This window comes from Rattus norvegicus, chromosome 10, assembly GCF_021556685.1.
Source record: "Rattus norvegicus strain SHRSP/BbbUtx chromosome 10, alternate assembly SHRSP_T2T, whole genome shotgun sequence".
In the NCBI taxonomy this organism is placed as follows: Eukaryota; Metazoa; Chordata; class Mammalia; order Rodentia; family Muridae; genus Rattus; species Rattus norvegicus.
The window spans coordinates 91429263-91456751 of record NC_141543.1 but is presented as its reverse complement, the minus strand read 5'-3'; the positions used below and the strand labels follow the sequence as shown (position 1 = coordinate 91456751).

The 27489-nt window shown below is 48.4% G+C and overlaps 2 protein-coding genes across 2 annotated transcripts; both read left to right on the top strand.

The window, feature by feature from the left end:
* Window positions 1-5863: 5863 nt before the first annotated feature.
* On the top strand, window positions 5864-10132 carry Krt14 (keratin 14). The gene is made up of 8 exons (NM_001008751.2): window positions 5864-6473; window positions 7631-7713; window positions 8151-8307; window positions 8429-8590; window positions 8674-8799; window positions 8895-9115; window positions 9207-9271; window positions 9889-10132. Exons 1-8 carry the CDS (start codon window positions 5928-5930, stop codon window positions 9984-9986), a joined length of 1458 nt encoding a protein of 485 aa, NP_001008751.1. The 5' UTR covers window positions 5864-5927; the 3' UTR covers window positions 9987-10132.
* A 10555-nt stretch (window positions 10133-20687) lies between these two features.
* Krt9 (keratin 9) lies at window positions 20688-26952 on the top strand. The gene is given in 8 exon segments (NM_153476.2): window positions 20688-21326; window positions 22495-22577; window positions 22707-22863; window positions 23135-23296; window positions 23973-24098; window positions 24205-24428; window positions 24782-25398; window positions 26648-26952. Coding segments are annotated over 8 exon segments (1989 nt in total). The 5' UTR covers window positions 20688-20726; the 3' UTR covers window positions 26668-26952.
* Window positions 26953-27489: the final 537 nt, after the last annotated feature.

Sequence of the window (27489 nt, the reverse complement as noted above, 5' to 3'; positions counted from 1 at the left end):
CTGACCACCAATGGACTTAACCTGGATATGATCTTGGGGTGCAGGCATAGCACCTTGTATATATTCTGCCTGTCCCAGATCCTTGTGGCATTGCTAAATGCTTTTTGTTTTTGAAGTAGGAGCATCTGTGTGCTTTGGACATGTCTCATTATCTCTATGAACTTTATATTCCTATCTGTAAATTTAAGAAGTTGGTCTAGGGGTTGGGGATTTAGCTCAGTGGTAGAGTGCTTGCCTAGCAAGCACAAGGCCCTTGTCTAGACCAGTGGTTCTCAATCTGTGGGTCATGACCCCTTCGTGGGGGAGTCATGTATCAGATATCCTGCGTATTAGATATTTACATTACAGTTCAGAACAGTAGCAAAATTACACTTATAAAGTAGCAGCAACATAATTTTATGGTTGAGGGTCACCATGACATGAAGGACTGTATTAGGAAGGTTGAGAACCATTGCTCTAGACTCTAGAGCTGAGGTTGAGGTTGTGTCTCTTGGGGACCTTCATGTCAAGGGAACCTGTCCTTGACAAATGAGGATTAAATATAGACAGGCCAGATTCTTACAAGGACAGGTGACCCGGATGGTCAGGCTGGCCTAGGAGACCAACAACCAGCCAATGGCAGAGCACTCTGGGGCAAAGGGGACTCTAGGCTTTGGGAAGTACATCAGGCTTCTCCCTGCCTACAGCCCTGCCTGCTAGCCTGTTCAGGACCAACTGCTGCTCTTCTCTGGCTTCTGAGGTTACTTAGGTTCCAGCTTCCCCGGAGTGCTAGGTGACTTCTCTCTGAGGCTTGGCAGGGAGGGGCATGAAAGAGAAAAAAAAGGTTCTTTTATTAGAAAAAATAGAGAAGTCAAGTTTGAGATTGGGGATTGTATTCCTTACCTGTGGCCAGGGAAGACCCTGCTGCTCATTTCTTTCCCGAAGGTTGGAAGCCCCCCAGGCCCCAAAAAACTTGAGAAAACAGATTGAGGGAAATGCTTGGGCCAGACACAATAGCATGTCTATAATCCCCAAACTAAGGAGAAACTGAGGCTGGAGGATCACTGTGACTTCAAAGCCAGTCTGGCTACATAGTTAGAGCTTGACACAAGCTAGCAAGCAAACAAGCAAGATAATCAAACCTCCCAATGCCAATACCTCTTACCCTTCCTCTCTCTCTCTCTCTCTCTCTCTCTCTCTCTCTCTCTCTCTCTCTCTCTCTCTGACACACAAACCAAAAAGAGAAACATGCAGTATTTGTCCAAAGGAAGCCATCAAACAGGGTTCTAGAGTGGGCAGCAAGACAGTTCTAGGACACCCAGTTTAACTTGGGGTATAGAGGAGGGAACTAAAAAAATCCTTTCCCTAGGCATGGACCTTCTGCTTCCCCTGGCCTCTCCTGGAGCTGCAGCTCTTTAGGGAGTCCAGAACAAATCATATTCTAGAGGTGATAGGTAGTAGTTACCTCCATTGATGGAGCCATGAGTTAGAGAGTCAAAGACGAAGGTGAAATCAAACTTGTACGTAGTCTCCAGGTCCCTTCTTGGTCAAAATAGAAAGAGGTAGAGAATCCCAACCCAAGGTCTTAGCCTCTGTACTTGGTCAACTCATCAGCAACAAGACACGGTGACATACCTGTCCTCTCTGACCTAGGAAGATGCTTGGAAAGATGCAACATCATCTGTGTGGGTTCCTTGGCAATGCACTTGTCTGGCCATGAGAGAGCAGGAAAACTGGAACTGAGGTATACCAGATAGCCAGTCAATCAATCCTGTTCAAAGGTGTCAAGGTGGTGGAAAACAGGGAAGGTAGAGGAACTGCCCTGGATCCGAGGAGTCACAGGGGATGGAATGAGGGAATGTAGCGTGGGATCTACAGCTATGATCTGTAGCAGAGGAGGAGCCATGTTGGAAAGCCAGGAAGATTACAGGAATGTCTGTGCTTGATTAATGACATGATCTGTGTCAGCGCTAACTCACTGTCTTTGAAAACTACACAGTGCTCCTGTGATGTGTTCATGTTAAGGGAAGCTGGTTGAAAGGTACAATGTATTCTCTGAACTCTTTTCTTGAACTTTTAAAATTTGTTGTTATTTGTATTATTATCATTATCATCGTTATTAAAGAGACAGAGTCTTATGTAGCCTGGTCTGGCCTCAGACTTACTGTGTGGCTGATAATGGTCTTGAGGATGATTTCCCTGCCTCCATCTTCCAAGAACTAGAATTACAGGCATGCACCACCAAACGTGACCAAATGCTTTCTTTCATGAAAAATCTCCTGAGAATCTAAATTATTTTAAAATAAAAAAAAATAAAAAATTGCCAGGCATGGTGGCAAAGGTTTGTGATCCCAGCACTGGGAGGTAAGGAGTAGAGAGGTAGAAATTACAAATTTGGGGTCAACCTGGGCTACATAGGGAGTTCTTGGTCCAAAACAAAACAAAACAACAAACCAAACTAAACAAAACAAAACAAAACGAAAACCAAACCAAACCAAACCCCAAACCAAATAAAAACTAAAATGCACCCTCTATCTTAGAGTTTGTGAGGAAGCTAAAGGTGGGGTGGGAAGTCTGGAGCCACTACTGAGCTGCCTGCATCTCCCTGCTGCTTTGCCTCTCTCCACCCCCCTCCGGCCCCTGCACCCCAACTGGCACAGCTCAAAGCTGCTTTCTCCAGAAACCTCCCGACTGTCCCTGCCCACCTCTTATCATAACTATTCCTGCCAAGATTACTTTGCCAAGTTTTCCCTGCCACCTCCACAGCTGGCTACCAGCACCCAGTCTGCAACACAGTGGAGAGGGTTTGTGTAGCTTCTTCCCACAGTAGGGTCTCTGTAGGACAGATAAGGACAGAGACGAAGTCACACTGGATGGGGGGATGGGGTCACTAGATCCAATAAATGGGACTTAAGAGGCAGAAAAAGGTGCACAGTCAGGCTGTGGTGAGACAAAGGAAGAGTTTGGAGTTTTGCCCTAAACCCAGAGACTCCAGAAGACACCAGGAGCTGGTGGAGGCCAGGAAGGATCTTTCCTTAGAGTCTTCAGATAGAGTATGGATCTTCCATCTTCTCTGGGGCATCTGGCTCCCAGAACTGTTGGGGGGACACAAGCAGGCGTGTGTTGTTGAAGTTGTTGAGTTTGAAGACTCGGGACGGGCAGTCCTGAGAAGCAGGCAGACTGGACTCAGTTTTCTCAGGCTCGCTCCTCTCTAAGGCAACTTTGAAGGTCTTCTCTTGTCTTTTTAGGTAACAAACTTCCAAAGGCAGGGGTGGTCTCTTCCAGCATCTCTCCCACTCACCTGTGGGCTTCTCCACCAAGGCTGGGTCTCTCTCCTCAGCCCTAGCTCCTCCTCCCTGAAGATGCAACTCCTTAGCTCCACCCAGACCTCAGCACACAATGACGCTGTGTGGGGGCTGCCTAGCCCAGTCCCTTCACCTGTTTGGGTTGGCATAGATCTCCCCACCACAGGGAGGTGTAGGAGATTCACTAACCACAGAGTGCGGGCTGCCCAGGCCCCTCCTTCCCTCCTTGTTCTTAGACAGGTAGAAGAGAGGGAGATGTGGTGTTCACAGAAAACATGCTTACAGGAGGTAGGGGTATGCAAGGTCCCATCAGACAGAGATGCCTGTTTGATCCCCATTCTAACCTATTAACCTTTGCTGCCCCAGAGACTACATGTCTTGAAAATACTCCTCATCCACACCAAGGGGACAGGAGTGTGCTGCCTTGTTCCTATTGCCCTATTGGCTGGGCCTTGGGCAGCTCTTTGACCATGGAGTCTGGAATGTTGGCCTTGGGGATTCCGTCTACGGTGGGGAGTGCTGACTGGCAAAGGCCTCCCCTTTAGACCGTATGTGTTTATCTGACATTCATTTCCTACCATCTTTATGTTCCCCTTGGCTAAGGTGGAGGGGCAAGGGAGAGAGGAGGAAGAAAAGCAGTGTACGGAGGAAGACCAGAGGAGAAGGAGGAGGAGGAGCAGAGGGATGAGAGAATGGAGGAGTAGAGGGGTAGGAAAAGAGGAGGACGGGGAGAGGTAGGTTGGTGGAGGAGAAGGAACACTGGGAAGAAGGCTGCTTGGAGTCTCACTGACTGACAGGAAGCAGGGCTTTCCTTGGTTCAGGGTGTTAGGTCACTAAAGAAGCTGGAGTTGAACTCCTCACTCTGCTCCTGCCTGTGGATCTCCCTGGATGCTGTCCTTTTCTCCAGGAAGGATACCCCCTCCTCTTACCTTACCCAATAGCAACACAGTTTCTAACAGAAGTCTCTCGCTCAACCCAAATCCCCTCTGCTTAGTACCGGGGAAATTGCAGGGCTGGGCCAGGGTTGGGGAGAATATTCTCTGGAAGGAGATTAGAAGTGTCTGTTAGGGGTGGGTGGAGCCGGGTGGGGCCCCAGGTTACTCATATCCTTGCTAGTCCTTAGAGAGGCAGAATTTGGGGGAGCTCTCAGCCTCAAGAGTCCATTTTAGCATTGTCATCTGAGCTTTTAAGCCCTGTTTGGGGGAGGGTGTTGATTTCTGCTTTGGTCGCAGGCAGGGTCAGGTGGGGTTGGCTATCTAAGGTGCTACGTCCTTTCTGGGAGCAGTTGATACCAAGAACAGGGCAGGAGCCTCGGCAGGGGCTGTTGGGGCCTGTCTGGGAAGATAGGACGTGCCAGGCAGTCCCAGACACGACCACATTCCTCCCAACATGCCTGCAGGGGTCCGTGGAGCTGAGGGGCTGGCAGAGGGTGTGTGGGGCAGGAAGTGGGTGTTCTGGGAACAGCTGAGGCTTGTAATGCAAGCCTCTGAAGCAGAATTACTGGGCTCTTAGAGCTGTCCTCTGGTCCGCAGGGACTCAGAAGTCAGAAACCCTCTTGTCCACTTTGGCTATCCCATGGTACAGTCCTGCCTTATTCCCAGGGGCCTGCATTCCTCCCACACATGCCTTGGGTGAGCTCTGTGGTGGATCAAGTAAAGGTGTCTGAGTCAGCCCTCTGCCTCCCATCTCAGCTGTCTTGGCATGTGAGGGGTCATACGGGGCTGGGAACAAACAAAGGAACAGACAAACAAATCTCTCTTTCAGGCATGGGTCCTTACCTGCTTTGAGGTCCAGACTTCATGCCGCACAAAGTTGACAACAATTTAACAGCATTGTCTCATTGGGGCCTCGGAGCTCTCTGCAGTAGAAACAATGGGTGGGTGCTCTTTGCTCCCACTTTTCAGGAGAGCAAATTAGGGCTCTGAGAAGTACCTGACTATGTGCCTTTGTTCAGTGTCTCTGGCTGTGTCTCTGTGACCTTTGGTGACATAATAGCTAATGGCACAGACCTGTGTGTAGGTGTATGGTGAATATTAGAGTCTGTACCCAGGGCTCAGGGGGAGCGCCCTGGACTCTGAGCCAACTGGATGGCTGAGGATGTGACAGATGGTCAGTCCTTAGCTGATACTGCTGAGGGTGTCCATGCTGATGTACCTCCAGTTACATTCCCGTCTCCCCCTCTGGTGGTCTTCTCCTACATGTAATAAAGGACTCTCCCACCCATTTAATGGGAACTAACAGGTCAGCAGGTTTATGGTGTGGTAAGGCCCTACTCTGTCATCCTAGTTGAGCCCAGAGTGTGGGTTCCTAAGGGCTGTGGCTCCCAGAGCCTCATGGGAAAGTGTAGCCTGCAGGCCCACCCCTCCCCTGATGAATCATGCCTGGCGGGACGAGAATGCCCAAAACACTTCAAACAATGAGTTTCCAGTAAAATATGACAGACATGATGAGGCGGAGGAGAGGAGGGATCTGATCAGGAGTTGGCGCTGGTCTGGGAGTGATGAAAGCCAGGGGGAATGGAATACGCCAGGCCCGCCCCCTCCTCATCAGTATAAAGCACTATCGTCCCTTTCTAACTTACCTGAGCAGCTCTCTCTTCTCTCTGCCCACTCACTTGTTCACTTGCTCACCTCTCTCAAAGCCATGGCCACCTGCAGCCGTCAGTTCACCTCCTCCAGCTCCATGAAGGGCTCCTGTGGCATCGGTGGTGGCTCTAGCCGCATGTCCTCCGTCCTGGCTGGAGGATCCTGCCGGGCTCCCAGCACCTACGGGGGCATGTCTCGTTTCTCCTCTGCGGGAGCCTATGCGGTTGGAAGTGGCTATGGTGGGGGCTTCAGCAGCAGCAGTTTTGGTGGTGGATTTGGTGGAGGAATTGGTGGTGGTATTGGTGGAGGACTTGGTGGTGGTATTGGTGGTGGATTTGGTGGTGGTATTGGTGGTGGATTTGGTGGTGGTATTGGTAGTGGATTTGGTGGTGGTCTTGGCGATGGGCTCCTGGTTGGCAGTGAGAAAGTGACCATGCAGAACCTCAATGACCGCTTGGCCACCTACCTGGATAAGGTGCGTGCCCTGGAAGAGGCCAACAGTGACCTGGAGGTGAAGATCCGTGACTGGTACCAGAGGCAGCGCCCCACTGAGATCAAAGACTACAGCCCCTACTTCAAGACCATCGAGGACCTGAAGAGCAAGGTGGGTCAAATGGACAGCAGGGCTTGCCAATCCAAGGCTTCAGATCATCTCTAGACTCCTAGACAGGACAGTCTCTAGTTCCAAACTTCTCTCTCCGAGGCCCTGAACATCCCCCAATAGGACTGATCAGGGAGAAGATGGTGTTGCTTCCTGGCCTTCCCACATGCTCTTATGGGCTCCAATCCGTAGCTCGCACGAGACCAATGGTTTCTGCCTGTAACATTTTGCAGAGGAAGAAGTTGAAGCTTTGAGAGGTGCCGTGACTTGCTTAAGATCAAGAGGGGGTGCAGAGCTGAGACTAGAGTGCAGCTGGCTCACCTTCTGCTATGGGAGGCAGTTACTTCTCCAGCAGAAGGGAGGAGTGAGGCTGTAACGGGACCCACCAAGCTAGACACCCAAACCGCTCATTAGTTTGTTAGTCTGGGCTGAGGCTGCCGCCGCCCATGAGCTTTGGCACCAGATAGCCTCTCCCTATAACCAGGTAGACATAGAAAATCCACACCCACAACTAATCATGGCCAGTATGTTTACTCCAAACTGAAGGGAGTCTGGTGGGGTTGTGCTTCCAAAGCCCCTCTTCTTCCTCCTGTTAAATCTCCTTGGCTCTTGTGCCTCGCATAAGTTATGGAGATTAGGTTCAGGGATTCTTCTGTCTTTTTTTTTTTCTTTCTTCTTCTCAGGTTTCCTCTTTTCTAATCCTCTGGGCAAGTTAGGTTTTGTATTTTGGGAAAGTCCCACCTGAGGTCCATGCCCCATGGGCTTAGAAAGGAATGCATGTGTCTGCAGAGGGTTGATCTGTACCGAGAGGAGGATCCAGACAATGAAGGCTCTGTAGGGAGCCTTAGGGGGACTTTAAAACCCCGAGACCCCTGTCAGGCTTTACAGGTGAGTGATAGTAATAAGATCTGAATTCTGGAGTTTTTGAGCCCCGGTGCCATAACTATTTGCAGTTTTTCTGTTGAGCAGGAGTCAAAGTCCTGGGTTGAAGCTGACTGTGTGGGGTCGCCTCTCAGGCTGCTGTGGTAAACAAAGGCTCAGGAGATGAGAAGAACCGGATTCAATCAAGCAAGAGCAAGAAAGGAAAGCTAGTGCAGGCTTTGGTGATGTCTGCCTACAGATATGTTTAACTGATGACCCCTGGTTTTTCCATTCTACAGATCCTGGCAGCCACTGTGGACAATGCCAATGTCCTCCTGCAGATTGACAATGCCCGCCTGGCGGCTGATGACTTCCGTACCAAGTGAGTTTGCGCTGTGGTTGCTCAGAGCCTCCAATGTGTAGGGCGGGGCATCTTGGATCAGTGCTTTCTAACCAGGGTTGGTTTGTATGGGGAGAATCCCCTGAGGTGCTTGTAAACTAGAAGACTGTTGGGCTCCACTGTTGGATCTGGGTTCAGTTATTTGTAACTGGTGACTTAGGAGATTCTGATCCACAGCCAGGATCAGGCCTTGAGCCTTATTGTCTGGGAAACTGGAAGTGTCTCTTTCAGGCGCATGACTAAGGGTGGATTTCCTTATTCTCTGGACCCTAGGAATGTTCAAACCTAAGCAACCAATGGGCACTGTCTTCTCACAACACCCCGGGTGCCAACTCTGGGAATCATGTGTAAAGGAAAAGAACAAAGCTCTCAGTGTGTCTGGGTGCATAGCTCATTACTTTTCTCTTGAATCATTCCAGGTTTGAGACAGAGCAGAGCCTGCGCATAAATGTGGAGTCTGACATCAATGGCCTACGCCGGGTGCTGGATGAGCTGACCCTGGCCAGAGCTGACCTGGAGATGCAGATTGAGAGCCTCAAGGAAGAGCTGGCCTACCTGAAGAAGAACCACGAGGAGGTGAGGGAAAAGTGGAAAAGCCAATTTAAGAAGCAACGGAATAGCAGATGGAATCACCTCTTGCTGGAAAGCCCTGCCAGCCACGTGGCTCTTGACTATGGGACCTTTTCTGTCTCTGCAGGAAATGGCTTCCATGAGAGGCCAGGTGGGCGGGGACGTCAACGTGGAGATGGATGCGGCCCCTGGTGTGGACCTGAGCCGCATCCTGAACGAGATGCGGGATCAGTATGAGAAGATGGCAGAGAAGAACCGCAAGGATGCCGAAGATTGGTTCTTCACCAAGGTGGGTGTCACTTGGACAGGAAGGACTGCAGAGTACCTGCCTTCCAGGGCTTTCTGGTGTGAATGGTGCTCTCTTTTTCACAGACAGAGGAGCTGAACCGCGAGGTGGCCACCAACAGCGAACTGGTGCAGAGCGGCAAGAGCGAGATCTCCGAGCTCCGGCGCACGATGCAGAACCTGGAGATCGAGCTGCAGTCCCAGCTCAGCATGGTAGGGATGGCGTTGCACGTAAGGGTTGGCCTTGGACTCACGGCAGGGGCATGGCCATTCTCAGTGATCCATTGCCCTACTTCTCTCTTTCACAGAAAGCATCCCTGGAGAATAACCTGGAGGAGACCAAAGGCCGTTACTGCATGCAGCTGGCCCAGATCCAGGAGATGATCGGCAGCGTGGAGGAGCAGCTGGCTCAGCTGCGCTGCGAGATGGAGCAGCAGAATCAGGAGTACAAGATCCTGCTGGATGTGAAGACTCGGCTGGAGCAGGAGATCGCCACCTACCGCCGTCTGCTGGAGGGCGAGGATGCTCAGTGAGTGCCTGGGCTACCCTTTATTTCATGCCCCTGCCCTTTACAAATGTCCTCAGATGTCTAATAGTTCTGCCATTTTCCGTTTTTGCAGCCTTTCATCTGCCCAATTCTCCTCATCGTCTCAATTCTCCTCTGGCTCTCAATCATCCAGAGATGGTAAGCCTCTCCTCCACATCAAACTTGGGCCCGGGGATTAGAATTTTCTTGGGGCTTAAGCCAATTGTTCTTACTCAGTACCCTCTATGAGTCCCTTAAAAACCAAACCAAACCAAACCAACCAACCAACCAACAACAACAACAACTACCACACTCTCTAACTCTCCTCAGAGTTTTTTTTTTTTTTTTTTCCGGAGCTGGGGACTGAACCCAGGGCCTTGCGCTTGCTAGGCAAGTGCTCTACCGCTGAGCTAAATCCCCAACCCCTCTCCTCAGAGTTTTAAGACTGGTGACCTTAACCTTGTTCCTCCAATGGGTGTTTGGGTAAATTCCACAGTGATGAAAATCAGCACCACGGAGAGCACCGCATAGCATTCCCTCTATTTTTGAAGGGTTTGGGTTTAGTCGGACCTTCTAATGGCCTTGGGTCTAGTTGGACAGCACCAACTGAGTGCTCCAGTCTGAGGACACAGACTGGACATGAGGCAGCAGTGAAATAGCAAATGGGACAGAGGGCAGCAGGAGTCAGCTTACTCCTCAGCTTCTTGGCTTCTCTCTCGACTTTAGAATACTCCATCTGACCGCCTCACTAATGCCTTCTCTCTCACTTCCTCCAGTGACCTCCACCAACCGCCAGATCCGCACCAAGGTCATGGATGTGCACGATGGCAAGGTGGTCTCCACCCACGAGCAGGTCCTGCGCACCAAGAACTAAGGCTGCTAGATGCTGCTCAGGCTTGAGGGGCTCCTGCGTCGATGCAGATACTGTTGGAAGAGCCCCTGCATTGTCCCTACATGCTTCACCCCCTGCTTGACCCTCGTCCTGGCAAGCAATAAAGCTTCTTTTTCTGAGTTGCACAATCACTGTCTCTCTGGTCATTGTCAGGAGTGGGTGTGGGAGGGATGTGGGAAGAGTTGCCTTGGAGCTCAGAAGAGCACCTGGCTCTGGCCTCTGGGACTGGGAGAAAGGGCTCGGGGGCGGGCTTGGCTCAGGTCCCAGGTCTGGTTTCACCACCTCAGAAGATATAGGTAAATGTGTGTACCAGGTCATGGGACCTCTGAGGACAGAGGTGTAGTTCTTCATTTATTCATTTGCCCACACATTCACCAGATATGGGGTGCTTTTAGGTGCCAGACAGTGTGCGAGGTGAAGGATTCTTTAAAAATAAAATTATTATTATTATTGTTGCTGTTACTGTTGTTGTTGTTGCGTGTGCATGATACATGTGTGGGTGCATGTGTATGTGGAGATCAGAGGACAACTTTGGGGAGTTGGTTCCCTTCCTCCACTGTGGGTTTGGGTTATTGAACTCAGGTTTTCGGGTCTGAGAATCACGTCTACGTGCTAAGCCATCTCACTGGCCTTAGGTTAAGGATTCCTAATAGTTTTGTGATCCTTTAAGAAGACTCTGTATCAGGATTTATACAGTTTTCTATATATCTCATCTCTAGATGAGTAGAAAACTTTGTGTGCAATGTTATGGGGTTCACTAGTACCCTAATACTCTGTGAACCCCAAGTAAGAACTCATGCTCTGTTGGTGGTGATATCTCCCTGATCTGGACTGTCTAGAATTGAGTCTATTCTAGGTCAATTAAGAGCAGTGGTTCTCGGGGTTGGGGATTTAGCTCAGTGGTAGAGCGCTTGCTTAGGAAGCCCAAGGCCCTGGGTTCGGTCCCCAGCTCCGAAAAAAAGAACCAAAAAAAAAAAAAAAAAAAAAAAAGAGCAGTGGTTCTCAACCTTCCTAATGCTGGGACCCTTTAACACTGTCCTTCATGTTGTGGTGACTCCCAACCATAACATTATTCTCATTACTGCTTCACAACTGTACTTTTGGCACTGCTATGAATTGTATTGGAAATACCTGTGTTTTCTGCCGGTCTTAGGTGACCCCTGTGAAGAAGTCACTTGACCCCAAAGTGATTGCAACCTCCACATTGAGAACCACTGGTTTAGAAGGTGTGGATGATCCTCTCTCTAAGCCTCAGTTTCCATATCTATAAAATAGGGATGATGATAGTCCTGTCTCCCGGTCTTGCAGATGTTGACTGGAAGCACAGTCAGTAAGAACATTGTCTAGCATAGTACCTGGAGTATGCAGGCTCAAGGCAAGGTTGTGTTAGCAATGCTGGGTACCGTTCATGACAAGAGCATTTCTAGAGGCTTCCAGAATTGGCTAACTGGTTTCTAACCTTGGCCTTGTTCTGTTTTAGTGACCTTGGAGATCTTAGCTCTCAGTTTTCTCATTTGTAGAATAAGGATGATATAACCTGGGTCTTGTGATTGACATACAAATCTAATGAGTAAATTACACCTTAAGAGCCAGGCTGACCTCTGAGCTTGGTGGGCCACACATGCAAGCCAGCACGAGGGAGGTGGATCCAGGAGGACTGTTGTGAGTTTAAGGCCAGAGTGGGCTCAATAGTGAGGGCATTAGCAGCCTCTGCTTGGAGGAGGAGTGAGTTTTGCTTTTTTTTTTTTTTTTTTTTTTTGTGGTTGACTAAGGAGTAGGAAGGGGAGGAGCTTTATCTGGGTGCATGTCAGAGATGCCAGGGGTGGGGAGGGCTTGCTGTCCCCGGGGCTAGGAAAGAGTTGACTAGCTCTGTATCAGTTCCAATAGCTTGTTCATTTGGCTGGGTGATGGAAACTAGTTAGAGTCGAATGCGGGCGAATGAAGAAAGACAATTTGGACAAGGGGGCTAAAACCTTGGACTTGCGAATCCTGGGTTTCAGTCCTGGGTTCCCATTTTCACCAGACTTGGAGAACTGGGGCAGGATAGAGAACACACCTTCCTCTTCCCTAAATGGAGGAGAAGTATCTTCAGTATACAATGCTGACGACTTGAACGCTGTCCTGTAACTAATCTCGGCGATCTGTGGCAGCTCAAGACGAGTTATTTATTATTAGTGAAAGGAATGAAGTGTTGCTAGTGTCCCTTGTCCCTACCTACATGACAGGAAAGCCATGACTGGTCTATGACTTTGAAACTCTGGGATAATTTTTTTTTTATCTGAGTCGTGGTATTCTGCAAGATTGAGCTGGGGTGAGCATTATCGGAAGAAGTGCATCTTGGGAAAAGGACTGGATCCGTAGGGAGGAGAGATATCAGGGTGCCCATCAGGGCAATGAGCTTCCTGTCAAGTGTGACATAGAATATAGGGAGTGGTTCACACTTGAGGGGGTCATCTGGGTTGGACTGAAAGCAAAGCGCAGCTACACTCAGTGATGGAGAAGGAAGCTCAGAATGCTACTTGCAGATCTCCCGGCATCACCCTACCTGTGACATTTGATTTCTCCCCTGTGGAACCGGCTTTGGAGGATTCTGAGAGCATGAGTTTCTTAGCGCTAGCGTAATGGGGGAGCACCCTCTGTCCTTGCTTGGACGGCTGCCACTGCGGTTGGAAGGAATACAGGGAAAAGGCAGACTTGCTCGAGGGCACTTGGCTATAAGCAATCTCAGAATGGGGCGGGGGTGGCATTAAGCAGTGGGCTCGGATTCCAGGGGCTTGAGGAACAAAGGGCAGACAGACATCACAGTACTTCTGGGGTCTCGCCTGGACACCCTCCTCTCCTGATTTTCACCACCACATTCAGAGGGAAAGGTCGAGCCAACAACAGATTTCTACTAATGACTAGTTCTCTTACTCACGGGCCTGAAAGGCTGCAGCACCCACTGGAGACCTGGGCTCTGGCCCCACCACTGAAACAGAGCAGAAAAGTGACTCGATAGCACCGCCTGGTGGAAGCATGAGAGGTTGCCTCTCAGAGTCCGGGGCTAGCTAAATGAGGGCTGTGGCTCCACACCCCTTGAATGTAATGTGGGAGGAGCTACTTTCTTCACGTACTCTGATACTCTGAATGCAGAACGGGCTGTGGTAGTGGATGGAGAACACCTCTCCTGTGCTCTCCCCTTCTAAGGGAGACCATGCTGCTCCAAGTCTTAGACTCTGAACCTTGCTACACCCAGTCTTCGGGTTCCTTGAGGTAGGGACTATGTGCCCTCAACGGCACCCACTTTGACCCAAGCTCTTGGTCTTAAGCGGGGTGTAAGTGCACTAGAAGGATGTCCTAGTCATAAACAAGACGCCTGACACTCATATCATCCAAATGGACCAAGAGGAAGGGCGGAAGCATGCCCATTGTCACAGACTCAGTATAATGTATTGTGGCGTGCTGGAGCTGAGCCCAGCAGTCATTCCATAGCTCGTCTAAGCCTCGCATGAAGCTGTACTTTAGCCCTGCAGGTTGTCTGATTGGTGACCACTTTCCTGTTTTCACACTAGGACATTTGGTCCCTCTCTCAGGGCGAGGGTCATCTATCGTTCTTTTTTTTTCTTTTCTTTTCTTTTTTTTTTTTTTTTTTGGAGCTGGGGAGCGAACCCAGGGCCTTGCGCTTGCTAGGCAAGCGCTCTACCACTGAGCTAAATCCCCACTCCTCATCTATCGTTCTTGCTTGCTCACTCTTGCTCACCCCTCACTCAAGCGTGGTGGCTCTCAAGTGACTGCTCCAGATCCCTTAGAACACCCACAGGCTTCCTCTAAGCTCGCCATTCAGTCACCCACGACATTTATTTCACTTTTGAGTTTTATGTTTGCTGGATGAGAAGTTTGCTTTGTCCTACAGTTACTCAAAAAGACAGGGCTTGCTTATCATTGGTGTGTGTGTGTGTGTGTGTGTGTGTGTGTGTGTGTGTATGTGTATGTGTGTGCTATATGTGTATATGTGTCCACATGTATGTGCGCATGTGTGTGAAGGCACACTTGCATGTGTACACACATGTAGGCCAGAGGTCAAAGTAGGGTTTCTTCTTCAATTGCTCTCTACTTACTTTTAAAACATCTATCAAGTCTCACCCATTTGGCCAGACTGGATAGGAATCCTTTTGCCCCTGCTCCCCAGCAGTAGGAATATAGAAGTGTTCTGCCAAACCTGGCTTTTTGTGTGGGATCCGAACTCAGGTTCTTATGTTTGTGGGACAGATGCTTTACTGACTGGGGCTTGTTCATCATTTTATACTCAGTCTCAGTACAATGCGAAGAACACAGTAGATGGTCAAGGAAAGATACACCCAAAACTTACCATGGGGAAGCTGGTTCTGAGAGGGGAGACTCAGGTTTTAGGCTCAGGGCATCAGGGCACCTTAGTCTGGTGGGATCTGGCTAGATGGGGTGGTGGCAGGTGACTATTCAATGAGAAAGAGTCACCGTTGAAAGATACATGTAGGCACCTCCAGCGATGCACCAACCCAAAGTGCCCATGTACATAGGTGGATCATGAACGGGTGGGCCCGTGAGCCAGGAGAGGAGTCTGTGAGTCACGCTTGTGTTCCTTCAGTCAGCATCCAGCTTCATGATGACTCAGGACTTTCTGGCCCAACCTGAGCTCAAGAAAATATAGTGGTGGGAAGAAAGTGGGGGCCAGAAAGCTCAAGTGGTTGGAGACAAGCAGGCTTCTGTGGCCTTCTCTTCTCTTAAGTTCCCATGCAACTAAGTAGGGACCCTATCCCCTGACACCTCACAGGTAGAACTCATTCAGGATTCTCCTCTCCGACTCTCCGGTCCTTGAATCTCTTCTATTTAGCTTCGTCAGTGCTCTGAGGGCTGGGACTGTACTTGGGAGACTGCCCTGAGGGCCCAATTGGCTAAAGGGATGGGTTAATAATCAGCAAGAGGGTTAAATCCAGGTCATCCAGATGGCCCAAGAGTAAGGGAAAAAAGCATACTCAGTGTCGCTCACAATCAGGATAATGTCCCAAGATGTGCTAGAATTTTCATGGATGAGAGAGACAGGATTTGTTTTTATAGGGACCTGAGGCAGGGTATCCTGAGCTATAGGAGATATTTTCCTCATTCATTACTGGGAGGAGTGGGAAGTAGGGGTTGGAGGGAGCTCTGAGAGGGTAAAAGAATGATCCAGGTCACGCAGCCAGGAAGTGGTCTCTTATTCAGTCCGGGGCAGTCAGCTTCCTCAGCTACGGCACTGCCTTTCCCATGCAAGGCAAAGCTGGAAGAAAGGAGAAGATGGTACAAAACTGTAGCACCCATTCACATCTGGCTCATGATACCCAGCTTGGTTGGCTCCTCCTTGGGTTGGAAGTAGATCCAGATGTGGAGAGGCGAAGGAGAACGGGGAGGAAAAAGGATGGGATGGAAGGTGGAGGTGGAGAGAAGGGTAGATGGGATGGGAGAGTTGGCAGTGGTAGGGGGAGAGAATAGGAAGAAGAGATAATGGGAGGAAGGGGAGGGGAAAGGCTGCACACACATGGACCACTGGGCTTTCACACTGGGACTTCCCCACCTTGCACTGTGTTTATGTTCCTGGCAACTCTGTATGCAAGGACAGAGTTTCTATGGGGAAACTGAAGTCGAAGCCACAAGGATAAGGAACATGAGACTGCTGGTGGCCCAGGCTTGCCTCACTGGCAAGCTACTGTTGTCTCCACCACACTGCCTCAGAGGCTCAGTGGGGAGGACTCCACCTCAGAGGTAGAGGAATTGGAGCCACATGCAGAGATGATCCAGACACAGGGGAAAGGCCTGTGCATGCTTTGAACTCAGATGGGAGGGAATGCTTAGGGATTTCTGGATCCAGACAGAGGATCCAGGTAGGTCCAGATGGGTGTGACCTTCAGGGAAAGCAAGCAGATGCCTGTAAGCCTAGAACTTTGAAGTCTGAAGCAGGAGAATCATGAACTAAAGATCAGCTACAAGAGTGAGACCCTACAACAGAACAAAATCAAGTTAAGCCCAGTCAACCTGAGCTAAGTCAAGCCAAACTAAATCTAGAAGAATGCATTCGTTCAAAACAGGGTTCCGGAAGCAGTTGCTTCCCCTGAAAGCTGCCTACCCAAGGTGGCCCAACCCATCCTCCAAGCCCTGGGACTTAGGGTTTCCATCCCAACACAGCTGGTGATATCAGTGTGTCTGTGTCAAAGCTGGGAGTGGGTCTGGGCCTCAGATCACACGGAGGTCAGGTCCTGGGTGTTTCTCACAGAGATAGGCAGGGATGTGAATAGAGATTTAGAACCATGGAGAACCATGGAGAAGCAAAGAGAGTGTTCAGACTCTGCTTGAGCCTTGGCCTCAGGATGTCCTGTGTGTTAGGCTTGCAAAAAGGCTGTTAACATTCAGTTCCACCTACTCAGTCTATTTTAATTAACATGTCCTGCACCACCTACTTAAATATTTACCTTACTCATTTTGGGAAACTGGCTTGCTTTTTATTCCAAGAGGCATATATGTAGAGGGAATCCTACATTACTACAGGAAAAAAGTGAAAATCAGTTGTCACTCATAGAAACCGATGTGGCAGACGTGTCTAAATAGATGTTGTTGCTTCCTGCAGGATCTGAGTTCAAGGTGGGCTTGATTTTATTGGCTGGGGTGATTGACAGGTGGGGAGGCTGCTAAGGACTAGCTGGGATGATTGACAGGTGGGGAGGCTGCTAAGGGGATTGAGATCTCTTTCCTTGAGAATCAGGAGTCTGAAAAAAAATAGAAAAAAATGTTTTTCTTACTGTGCAATTAGTATTTTTGTTGATGTTTTGACAGGATCTCACTACGTATCCCAGGCTAGTCTCCACCTTGTAATTCTACTGCTGCAGCTCCTGGAACGCCCCACCAGTGTTCCTGAACATAATCTCAATGCATTTCTGATACGCTACTCTTTATAACACCTACCGCCCAGAAATCCTCTTCTGGACCCTTGCTAGGAAGAGACTAGTAGTCCTCGGCCACATCTCCAATGCTTCAGGCCCTTCTTGACCCTCATGCCCTCTCTTCCTATCTTCAGTTCTCTCCCAGCCCTGGGCATCCATCTGAAAAGGCTTTCTCTTCCATTCTGCTTTATTGGGATCTTGGAACAGGAGTGGGGTCTGGGCACTGGGGCAGGTGTAAGACAAACAGGTATAGGCTTAGGGGAGCCCCCGCTGAGGACAAGGTGGGTAAGGAGTTCTCTCTGCAGTGGGGTGGTGCAGCAGGCCACTAAGACACAGGATAAGAGGACAAAGGACAAGTGGGAATTCAGAAGGGGAGCACTCAGGAAGAGGAGGCACACAGGTTTGCCAAGGGTGAGTAAGATAGAGAAGATATGAAGGGACATTTCAGTGGGAGGGGACTGCAGGAGTTTCAGGATCATTTAGGATCATTTAGGGAACTATATATATATATATATGTACATATATATGTGTATATATATATACACACACACATATATATGCTCACACACACACATATATATACATCTCTCTCATATATCACAGATATATGGTATATATCACACACATATATCATATATAACATATCATATACAACAAATTACACATATACATATATCTCACACACATATATCATGCATATGATATATATGACCCACATATGACATATATCATATATGACATATATATCACATATACCATATATACACATACACATATACACGTATATACACAACACATAATACACAATATATAATATATATGTGGTTAGGAGAACAGGGAGTAACAGGGCAAAGATACAAAGGACTCATGGTTTTTGTCTTGAGAGAACAGAGAAGTCAAAGGAGAGACAGTTATCTCAGACAGGTCAAGAGGTCAGTGGGTATAAAGACACTTACTGCACAAACATGGAGACCCGGGTCCTCAGATCCTCAGGTCGTCGATCCTCAGAACTGGAGTGGGTGTGAAGGAAGAAATTCTCCTCTGTGAAGTCACCTCCTGTCTTTACTCATGCGCTGTGGCAGGTTCACCTCCATCATGAACATGCACACTCACTAATTAATTAAGTAATGGTTTAAAAATGAAAAACAAGCTCAAGGGGCTTGGGAAGGACAAGGAGAGGTATTAGAAGCTGACGTCCCGGAGCCAAGGGACACAGTGGAGTTGGGGGACTTAAGCAGTTGACTGATCAGAAACATTCTAGTCTTTCTTGAGCTTTTCTTGTGCCTCCTTTCCTGGGATGGGCAAACTTTTTTTTTTTTTTTTTGGTTGAGGAGAGAACAGAGGCACATCATGGGAAACCAAGTCATCACACAGCCAGGAAGCATGATGGAGTCTGGATTGTGCCCAGGTGATCTGGCAGCTGAGCCCATAGCTTCCTTACCACTCTCTTTTGGCATTGGTGACCAGAATACATGTGGGGCTTTAGCAGGACAAGGATGACACATCACTGTACCTTGCCACTTCCAGGGCTGAACATGAGACAGACACTCAACCAAGGGACATTCTATACTTACTGCAGGACTCTGCAAAATAATCAGAAAAGAGGTTAGGATGCTTTCCATGAAAGGACAAGGACCTGAGTTTGATCCCCGGAACCTATGTATAAAGCTGGGAAGAGTGATGTAATCCCACACAGTGCACTGTAATCCCAGGCTGGGAAGGTAGAGGCAGGAGGATCTCTGTGGCTTGTCGGCCAGGTTGTGATGTATTGGTGAACTCCAAGATTAGTGATAGACCCTGCCTCTAGTGAAGAATGACAAAGGAAGTACACACATGCATATGGCATACACACGCAATGCACACACATGCACGTACATGTGCATACACACATACACACATACGCACACACACATACACACACATGTACACAATCATAAACATACACACAAACTTGCATACATATACATGCATGTTCATACACACATACATAGACACACACATACGCACATACACACATGTATACACACATGCACACACATGCACACACATACATATACACATATATATGCACACACATGCACACATATATGCATACATATACACATGCACATACACATACACACATGTACATATACACATACATATACACATACACACATGCACGTACACACATACACATGTGCACACATATACACACATATACACACATGCACATACACATACACACATACACATACATATGCACATGTACATACACACATACATGCACACATACGTATACACACATACATATGCACATGTACATAACTCATGCACACACATACACAACTCATGCACACATATACACACATATACACACATGCACATACACATACACACATACACATACATACGCACATGTACATATACACATACATACACACATACACACATGCACGTACACACACATACACATGTGCACACATATACACACATATACACACATGCACATACACATACACACATACACATACATATGCACATGTACATACACACATACATGCACACATACGTATACACACATACATATGCACATGTACATAACTCATGCACACACATACACAACTCATGCACACATATACACACATATACACACATGCACATACACATACACACATACACATACATACGCACATGTACATATACACATACATACACACATACACACATGCACGTACACACACATACACATGTGCACACATATACACACATATACACACATGCACATACACATACACACATACACATACATACGCACATGTACATATACACATACATACACACATACACAATACATATACACACATACATGCACACATACGTATACACACATACATATGCACATGTACATACACACATGTGCACACACAAACACATGTACATAACTCATGCACACATATACACATGCACGCACACATGCATGTATGTGTGATGGGTCAGACAGGCCCATCATATTCCTGCTGTAGGCATGCAGCAGCAGCAGGGCTATATTTATTGGACTTGCTTTCTTCCCATAGTTTTCCATGTGAAAGCTACTGCTTCTCTGGACGCCTGAGTGATGCAGAGCGTGGCATCTATTTTCACCTTTTGGCCACGGCACTGTCTCAGCAAACTGGCATACCCTGAGAGCAGAGCCCTGTCTCTCCTGTCAGCCTAAAGGACGTGACAACTGGGTTTCCCATCTAACTGGGGGGGAGCATCACCAAGGCAGTTTCTGGCTTTCTATTTATCCTGGCAGCTCCCTGTGAGCCGTGGCTGCACTTTTCCTAGCTTTCACAGTAACTTCTATTCCAGGTCCCCATCTTGGCCCACGGTGACCACCAGGTATGGGCAGGGTGAGTTTAGAGAGTGACAACCAACCAGGAGGGAGTTTTGATCTTAGATACTGAGAGGGCTGAATCTCAGGCCCGTTGTCAAGGTCAGCCAGACACCAAACTGTAGGATATAGGTCAGCCCCTCAGCAGCTGGGCTGATTTATGGTGCCTTTGACAGCCTAATATCTTCAAATTACCTCACACAATGGAGAGAGGCTGGGCTGCTGACGGGCAGTCACCAAGGGACGCAGAGCCCGGGGCTTCTCTGCTGCTCCCGTACTCTAGGCCTTCTCTGAGTCTATGGGGGGGAAGCTGGCACAGAGTGAGGACACACCCAGGTGTGCCACCTTCAGCAGGGGGTATAAGTAGGCAGCTCTGGGGATGGCTCAGGACCCAGCAACCCTGAGACCGCTTCCTGCCTACAGACTCCGGCAGGCAGCACCATGAGTTTCAGACAGATCTCCTCATCTTTCCGGAGCAGCAGCGGCAGCAGCTGTGGAGGAGGAGGAGGCAGAGGGGCCAGCAGAGGCAGCATGCGGTCTTCTTTCAGTCGCTCCTCCAGGGCTGGTGGAGGAGGAGGCCGCTTTGGCTCTTCCAGTGGTTTTGGTGGAGGTGGCTTTTCAGCCTGTGGCACTGGAGGTGGTGGCAGTTTTGGCTCTAGCTATGGTGGAGGATATGGAGGGGGTTTTAGCGCAGGTAGTTCCAGCGGTATGTTTGGTGGAGGTTCTAGAGGTTGCTTTGGTGGAGGTTCTGGAGGTGGCTTTGGTGGAGGTTCTGGAGGTGGCTTTGGTGGGGGTTTTGGAGGTGGCTTTGGTGGTGGCTCTGGAGGTGGCGAAGGTAGTATTCTGAACACCAATGAGAAAGTCGTCATGCAGAACCTCAATTCCCGTCTGGCCTCTTACATGGATAAAGTGCAGGAACTGGAGGAGGACAACGCCAACCTGGAGAAGCAGATCCAGGAATGGTATTCAAGGAAGGGGAACAGAGTCTTCCAGAAGGACTACTCTCATTATTATAACACTATCGAAGACCTGAAGGACAGAGTATGTATGAGAGTTCTCTCTCTCTCTCTCTCTCTCTCTCTCTCTCTCTCTCTCTCTCTCTCTCTCTCTCTTCCTCCTCTCTCTCTGTCTCTCCCCCTTCTTCCCTCTATCCCTTCATCTCTCCATCCCTGCTCCCCCCTTTCTCAACCTCTCACACAGAAGGGTGAGAGTCTAGAGTCCAAGCAAAGACATACCAGGGAATCATCTTTTAGAAAATATACTTTCATCAGAAGCAAACTTGTATTCGGTTTCTCAGGTCTTAGGGGCTTGGATTTGAACTCTGATATTTCTTTCTGAGTTTGGGCGTAGCAGAAAGGAAGCCTGTATTAATACTAGCGAGACTAAGACCTCACTGGACCTTTCTTTGACCTGGTTTTATATCAGCCTATTCTTCCTTTCCTTTTTTTTCTTGGGTTGGTCTCTTAATCTTCTCAGGTACTCAGGACTCAGGGATGCAGGTTGGTTGATCAACTGATAGAGAATCTCTGGTTGTGAGGATGATACCCATCCATCCATCCATCCACCCACCCACCCTCCCACCCATCCATCCACCCATCCATCCATCCATCTGTAGGCCTCTTATTTATCCACTAGTGTAAGTGGGTGGTTACCCTCTGTGTTGCGCTGAGCAGTCAGAGTGATGTCCTGTACTCAGCTTCCACCATAAAGGAGTCCACAGTTGGGTTCCTTACTGTTCTCACGTATCCCTCCTGATTGTATATCTTTGTATTTCTGAATGCATGGTTTCTCCAACTGCAGATTTCTTCTACCCATTTACTCACACGTAATCTTAACCATCCTGCAGGACTTAGTTCAACTGTCACCTCCTTCCCAAGATCTTTCCTGGTTTCTCAGGATAGCCAAAGGCATCTTTCCTTTTCATGACTCTCTTGAAATAATTTGGACTTTGTGGTCAAAGGTGGGCTCCTTGGGATTTGTCTTAGACCCTATGCTGCCTCTACAGGAGATGTTCAAATATTTGCCAAATGAGTGAGGACTACACTGGACACATCTGCTGAAGGCAGTGTGCACCAAAGAAGCTGAAGGGAAACTTTTGCTTCCTGAACACCTGGGACAGGAATCCCCTCTGCTATGTCTGGTCTCTTCCTCTCTCTGAAGTTGATCATATCAAGGGAGCATGGCCTATTCATGCAAACTTGTCTTTCAGATTGTGGATCTCACAGCGAGGAACAACAAAGCACTCATAGACATGGACAATACTCGCATGACTCTGGGTGACTTCAGGGTTAAGTGAGTCCTATTCCCTTCCTTTCCCCTATACTGTTGTCATCCCCTCCCCTACCCAAATTTCAGAGCTCTTGAGATCCCAGTAGGATCTGGTGCCCTTTTGATCATTCTGTACCCATGGCTGGCCTACAGGCTTGAGATGGAGCAGAGCCTACGCCAAGGGGTGGATGCTGATATTAATGGCCTGCAGAAGGTTTTGGATGACATAAATATGGAGAAATCTGATCTGGAGATACAGTTTGATAGTCTGGACGATGAGCTGAAGGCCCTTAAGAAGAACCACAAGGAGGTAGGCTATTGCTTTTGTGGCTTGGTGGGTACAGGGAGGAAGAGAAGGGCAGAGATTGTATGGAGCATTGTGGAGCATGGACTGAGAGAGCCCTCTTCTTTGGTCTTGAAGGGGACACTCCCAGCTCCTCACAGGTGGCCTGCATTGGCAGCTGTGCTTTGGTTTCACAATGATGGTCCTCTTTTGCATTCTGAGGAGACTTGGTGGGAGAGGTTTGAAAGATGGCAAGAAGGGTCCCACTTCCAACCTCATGTACTCTTCCTCCTTGCAGGAGATGAACCAGCTGACGGGCCAGAATGATGGAGATGTTAATGTGGAGATAAATGTTGCTCCTAGCACAGACCTCACCCAGGTCCTCAATGACATGCGTGAGGAATATGAACACCTCATTTCTAAGAACCGCCAGGACATTGAGCAACACTATGAGTCCAAGGTGAGCAGAGCAGGCTACCTACTCAGTTTTCTAATCCACCTTTCAGGTATCCTTCTACTCCTCATCCCCTTCATCATCCTTCTGCCTCCTCATCTCTTAGCATGTCTCTATCTATCCTTCAATCCTCCAATGGATTGATTCTGTTTATCCTTCTTCATTCACCACAGAGACACAACTGTGGAGTGGTGCTAGTTCTAGGTGCAAAGCTAATGTCTTAGAAGTAAGCCAAATAAGATGGCCACCCTTGAGTTTAGTAGTGTATGTTGTCCAGAGAGTAGGAAACTCACTATAGTCCTGTGTGATGTAAGACTCTAGTAGAGATATGCAGCATCTTCTGTAGTACAATGAATTCCATGCCTGCTCCCCTCTTCCCTGGTCTCCAAAGCTTGGAACAGAGGATGATAGATGAAAAGTTATGCTATTCTGAATGTAAATAAGAAAAGAAGACTAGAAAGGGGTTTGAAGACATAGTACAATGGGCCCTGAAACCTTACTGAAAGGGAATATGGTGTCTGGAGAACTGGTCAACCTCATCAGTAGGATTCAGAATTCAGTAGCCTGTCCTTGGCTTGGTCTCAGCCTTGGTTTTAAAGTGAAGGGCCTGATAAGTGAGGTACAGTCTTTCCCACAAATGTTCTTGACTGTGTCTGTCCTTAACCAAGCCTTTGGTTTACAGATGACCCAGATTGAGCAGCAAGTGACAAATAGTGGCCAAGAGATGGAGACCAACATGAAGCAAGTGTCCCAGCTCCAGCACAGTGTCCAGGAGTTGAACATTGAGCTGCAGACTCAGCTTACCACGGTTGGTAGTCCTGCTCCAGATTCACTGCCAGGGCAGGGTACAGAAAAAACCTTTAGGAGGGGCAAGGAGTGGAACATCCCTCTTGAGTTTTTCTTTTGCTTCCTAGAAATCAGCCCTGGAGAAGGCTTTGGAAGACACAAAGAACCGCTACTGTGGCCAGCTGCAGCAGATTCAGGAACAGATCAGTGAGATGGAGGCCCAGCTTGCTCAGGTCCGGGCAGAAACTGAGTGCCAGAACCAGGAATATGGCCTTCTGCTCAGCATCAAGACACGGCTGGAGAAAGAAATTGAGACTTACCGAAAGCTCCTTGAAGGCGGCCAGCAAGACTTGTAGGTCCTCAGGAGTCTGTAGATTCTACAGTGTAGATCTCCAGATGAGTCCCCTTAGACTTCTGTTATCACTTCTAGCCTTCTTGAATAGAAGCAGCTGGAAAAGTTCTTGAATGCAAGGGCCTGGTGGATCGAGGACTTCGTCCGTATGAATGTGTTTGGGGGGGAAATGCTTGGGGTTTTTGAGCTTTGGAAAGGATAATGGTAACAGTGAGAGAAAGGGGATACCTTCTGCTCAAGGGAGAGGAAGGTACCCTTCCCTCCCAGCTAGGATGCCTCAGTTCACACTTAAGTCTTGATTCTGTCCAGGGTTATCCTTGTATATGTATCAATGTGTTTTCCTTTATCCACAGTGAATCTTCTGGAGCTGGACAAATTGGCTTTGGAAGTGGCAAAGGAAGACAAAGAGGAAGTGGCGGCAGCTATGGAGGAGGAAGTGGGGACAGCTATGAAGGAGGAAGTGGAGGGAGCTATGGAGGAGGACATAGGGGCAGTCATGGTGGAAAAAGTGGAGGCAGTCATGGAGGAGGAAGTAGGGGCAGCTATGGAGGAGAAAGTGGGGGCAGCTATGGAGGAGGAAGTGGGGGCAGCCACGGTGGAAAAAGTGGAGGTAGTTATGGAGGAGGAAGCAGCTCTGGGGGAGGAAGTGGAGGCAGCTATGGAGGAGGAAGTGGGGGCAGCCATGGTGGAAAAAGTGGGGGTAGCCATGGAGGAGGAAGTGGGGGCAGCTATGGTGGAGGAAGTGGTTCTGGAGGAGAAAGTGGAGGCAGCTATGGAGGAGGAAGTGGAGGCAGCCACGGTGGACAAAAAGGAGGAAGTGGGGGCAGCTATGAAGGAGGAAGTGGAGGGAGCTATGGAGGAGGAAGTGGTTCTGGAGGAGGAAGTGGGGGTAGCTACGGTGGAGGAAATAGAAGGCCATCTCAGTCCCAGTCCTCAAAATCTGCCGACTGCGATGACGATGATTCGAAAGGTAAGGAATTACTGAATTCACAGCCTGTGAACACAAGGCAACTACCCCTTTCCATGTATCTTTGGATGTCTTGGCAGGACAGCATATTCTGAATGGAATGGATTTTTAGAGAAGTCTTTAGAGCAGTACAGACCCATACTTGGTTCTATAATCAGCATTGGATGAAATTAAATATGTACATGATCTGAGTCTCAGTGACTAGAGAAGATGGTTTGAAAACTGCACTGTCAGGTACATTTCTATTGTAGCTCACAGGTAGATTTTACTAATGAAAAATGAGCTTCAGAAAAGTAAATTGTTTCCTCATGATCATGTAATTACCAAATGATGGGCTCAGCCCTGTGGGGCTCCATAGTCAGTGCCTTCAGCTGTCATTAGGAGGCAAGGCCTATAACAGTAACAACACAGGGAGCAGAGACCCATGGGTCTCCTTCAGTGGTCACTACAACCATTGCATGGTACACCCGTGGAAAGGAGGATGCCTTGGGTGCCATTACATGTGCCTCTAAGAAGGAGTCATGCAAGAGGAGGTGGTCTCTACACCAAGAAATAATCTCTATTTACAAATTGAACTTAATATGGCAAAAAATTAAATACCTAGGTTGGAGAAATGCTCAGCTGTTAAGGGCACTTGATGCTTTTGTAGAGGACCCGGATTCAGTTCTCAGTGCCCATGGCAACCATCCATAATTCCAGTTCCAGGGGATCCCATGCTTCTTTCTGATGTCTGAGAGCACCAGGCACACATACAGTGCACACATACAGTCAGAGGATACCTATGTGAATAGATAAATAAGGTCACTGCCCTCTAAGCTATGGTTTCATCTTTTAAAAAGTTATGGTAAGAGGGTGGATAAGAATGCAGCATGTGTAGCTCTGGGAATCCTTTTAGTGCCAGAGAACTGTTCACTTACAAGGTATCTTATGTATTTTGAATGTCCAGTGGCTCTGCAGAGGCATGGGTGTTAATCTAGGAATGAGGTTAGTGTTATCTTTGTCTCGGTAGCCAAAGAATTTACCGACAATACTATGGGATGGTGAAGGGTCTGGTTCATGGGCTCTCCGGACTCAGGGTTGTTGCAGGAGAGATGGGGAACTGAATGGGGACACAGGCTTCCCGATTACAGTGCTCTGATCTCAGGTTCCTCCAGCTCTATGAGATCCAGGTTTCTTGCTCCCAATTTCTTCTTCAAGTCACTGCCCCAAAGTCTTTCTTCTTACTGTTATCTCCTTTCCACCCCCCCCACAGGCCACAAGATGCGATACTAGAACCCTGATTAACTTTCTCCACCGGACCCCAGCTGAGAGTGTCTCAGGAGGGCAGGAGCTACATGAGGCATACTTACAGCATCCTGACAGCAAGTCTACCTGGCAACAAGCCGGGGGAACCGTTTGGAACTGGACGGAGTTGGCGTTGTGCCTCTGGACATCTATTGGCTCCGTTCCTTGCTGGGGAGGCTTCAGGGCTGGGGAGAACTTGATTTTCCCATGTGTCCTGGGGGTGGCCCCCCTCCCTTCCTTATCCTGACTTCCTAATAAAGCTTTCCTATTGCAGATTAAACTTGGATTCTGACCTGTTTGTACCCTTGAGATTAAGTAGTGTGATGCTTGATGCTGGTTGTGAACACGATTGAGTTGAGACTCTCCTGGGTGATATCAGTGTTCATTGGAGTGTGTCTGTGAGCATATCTCCAGAGGTAATTAACTAAGCAGATAAAGTTCCATGTTGAATACGAGTGACACCCGGCAGGCTGAGCCCATGGACTGAATTAAACAAAGGGAGATGGCCAACTGTCACATACAGTCTGTCTCCTTACCACATGTTTATCCCATGATTTGAGCTACTACATGCTCCCTGAACCTTTCCCTCTTTTATGGTTCCCTTCCTTTGTTTTTACTATAGATTTGTTAATTGTTTTTATTTGTGTGTGTGTGTGTGTGTGTGTGTGTGTGTGTGTGTGTGTGTGTGTATCTGCATAAATTTAGGTGCACCATACACCTGCAGGTACCTGTGGAGACCAGAGGGTGTCTGATCCTCACTACATTAGAGACCCTAACTAAGACGCCTTGTGAATTCACAGTTGGCAATTT

Bases quoted from the DNA above. Each gene is read 5' to 3' on its own strand.
- Krt14 (NM_001008751.2), top strand. From the start codon at position 5,928: ATGGCCACCTGCAGCCGTCAGTTCACCTCCTCCAGCTCCATGAAGGGC. The intron at 8,308-8,428 runs GTGAGGGAAAAG...CTGTCTCTGCAG, and splicing joins TGAAGAAGAACCACGAGGAG to GAAATGGCTTCCATGAGAGG. The intron at 8,591-8,673 runs GTGGGTGTCACT...TCTTTTTCACAG, and splicing joins AAGATTGGTTCTTCACCAAG to ACAGAGGAGCTGAACCGCGA.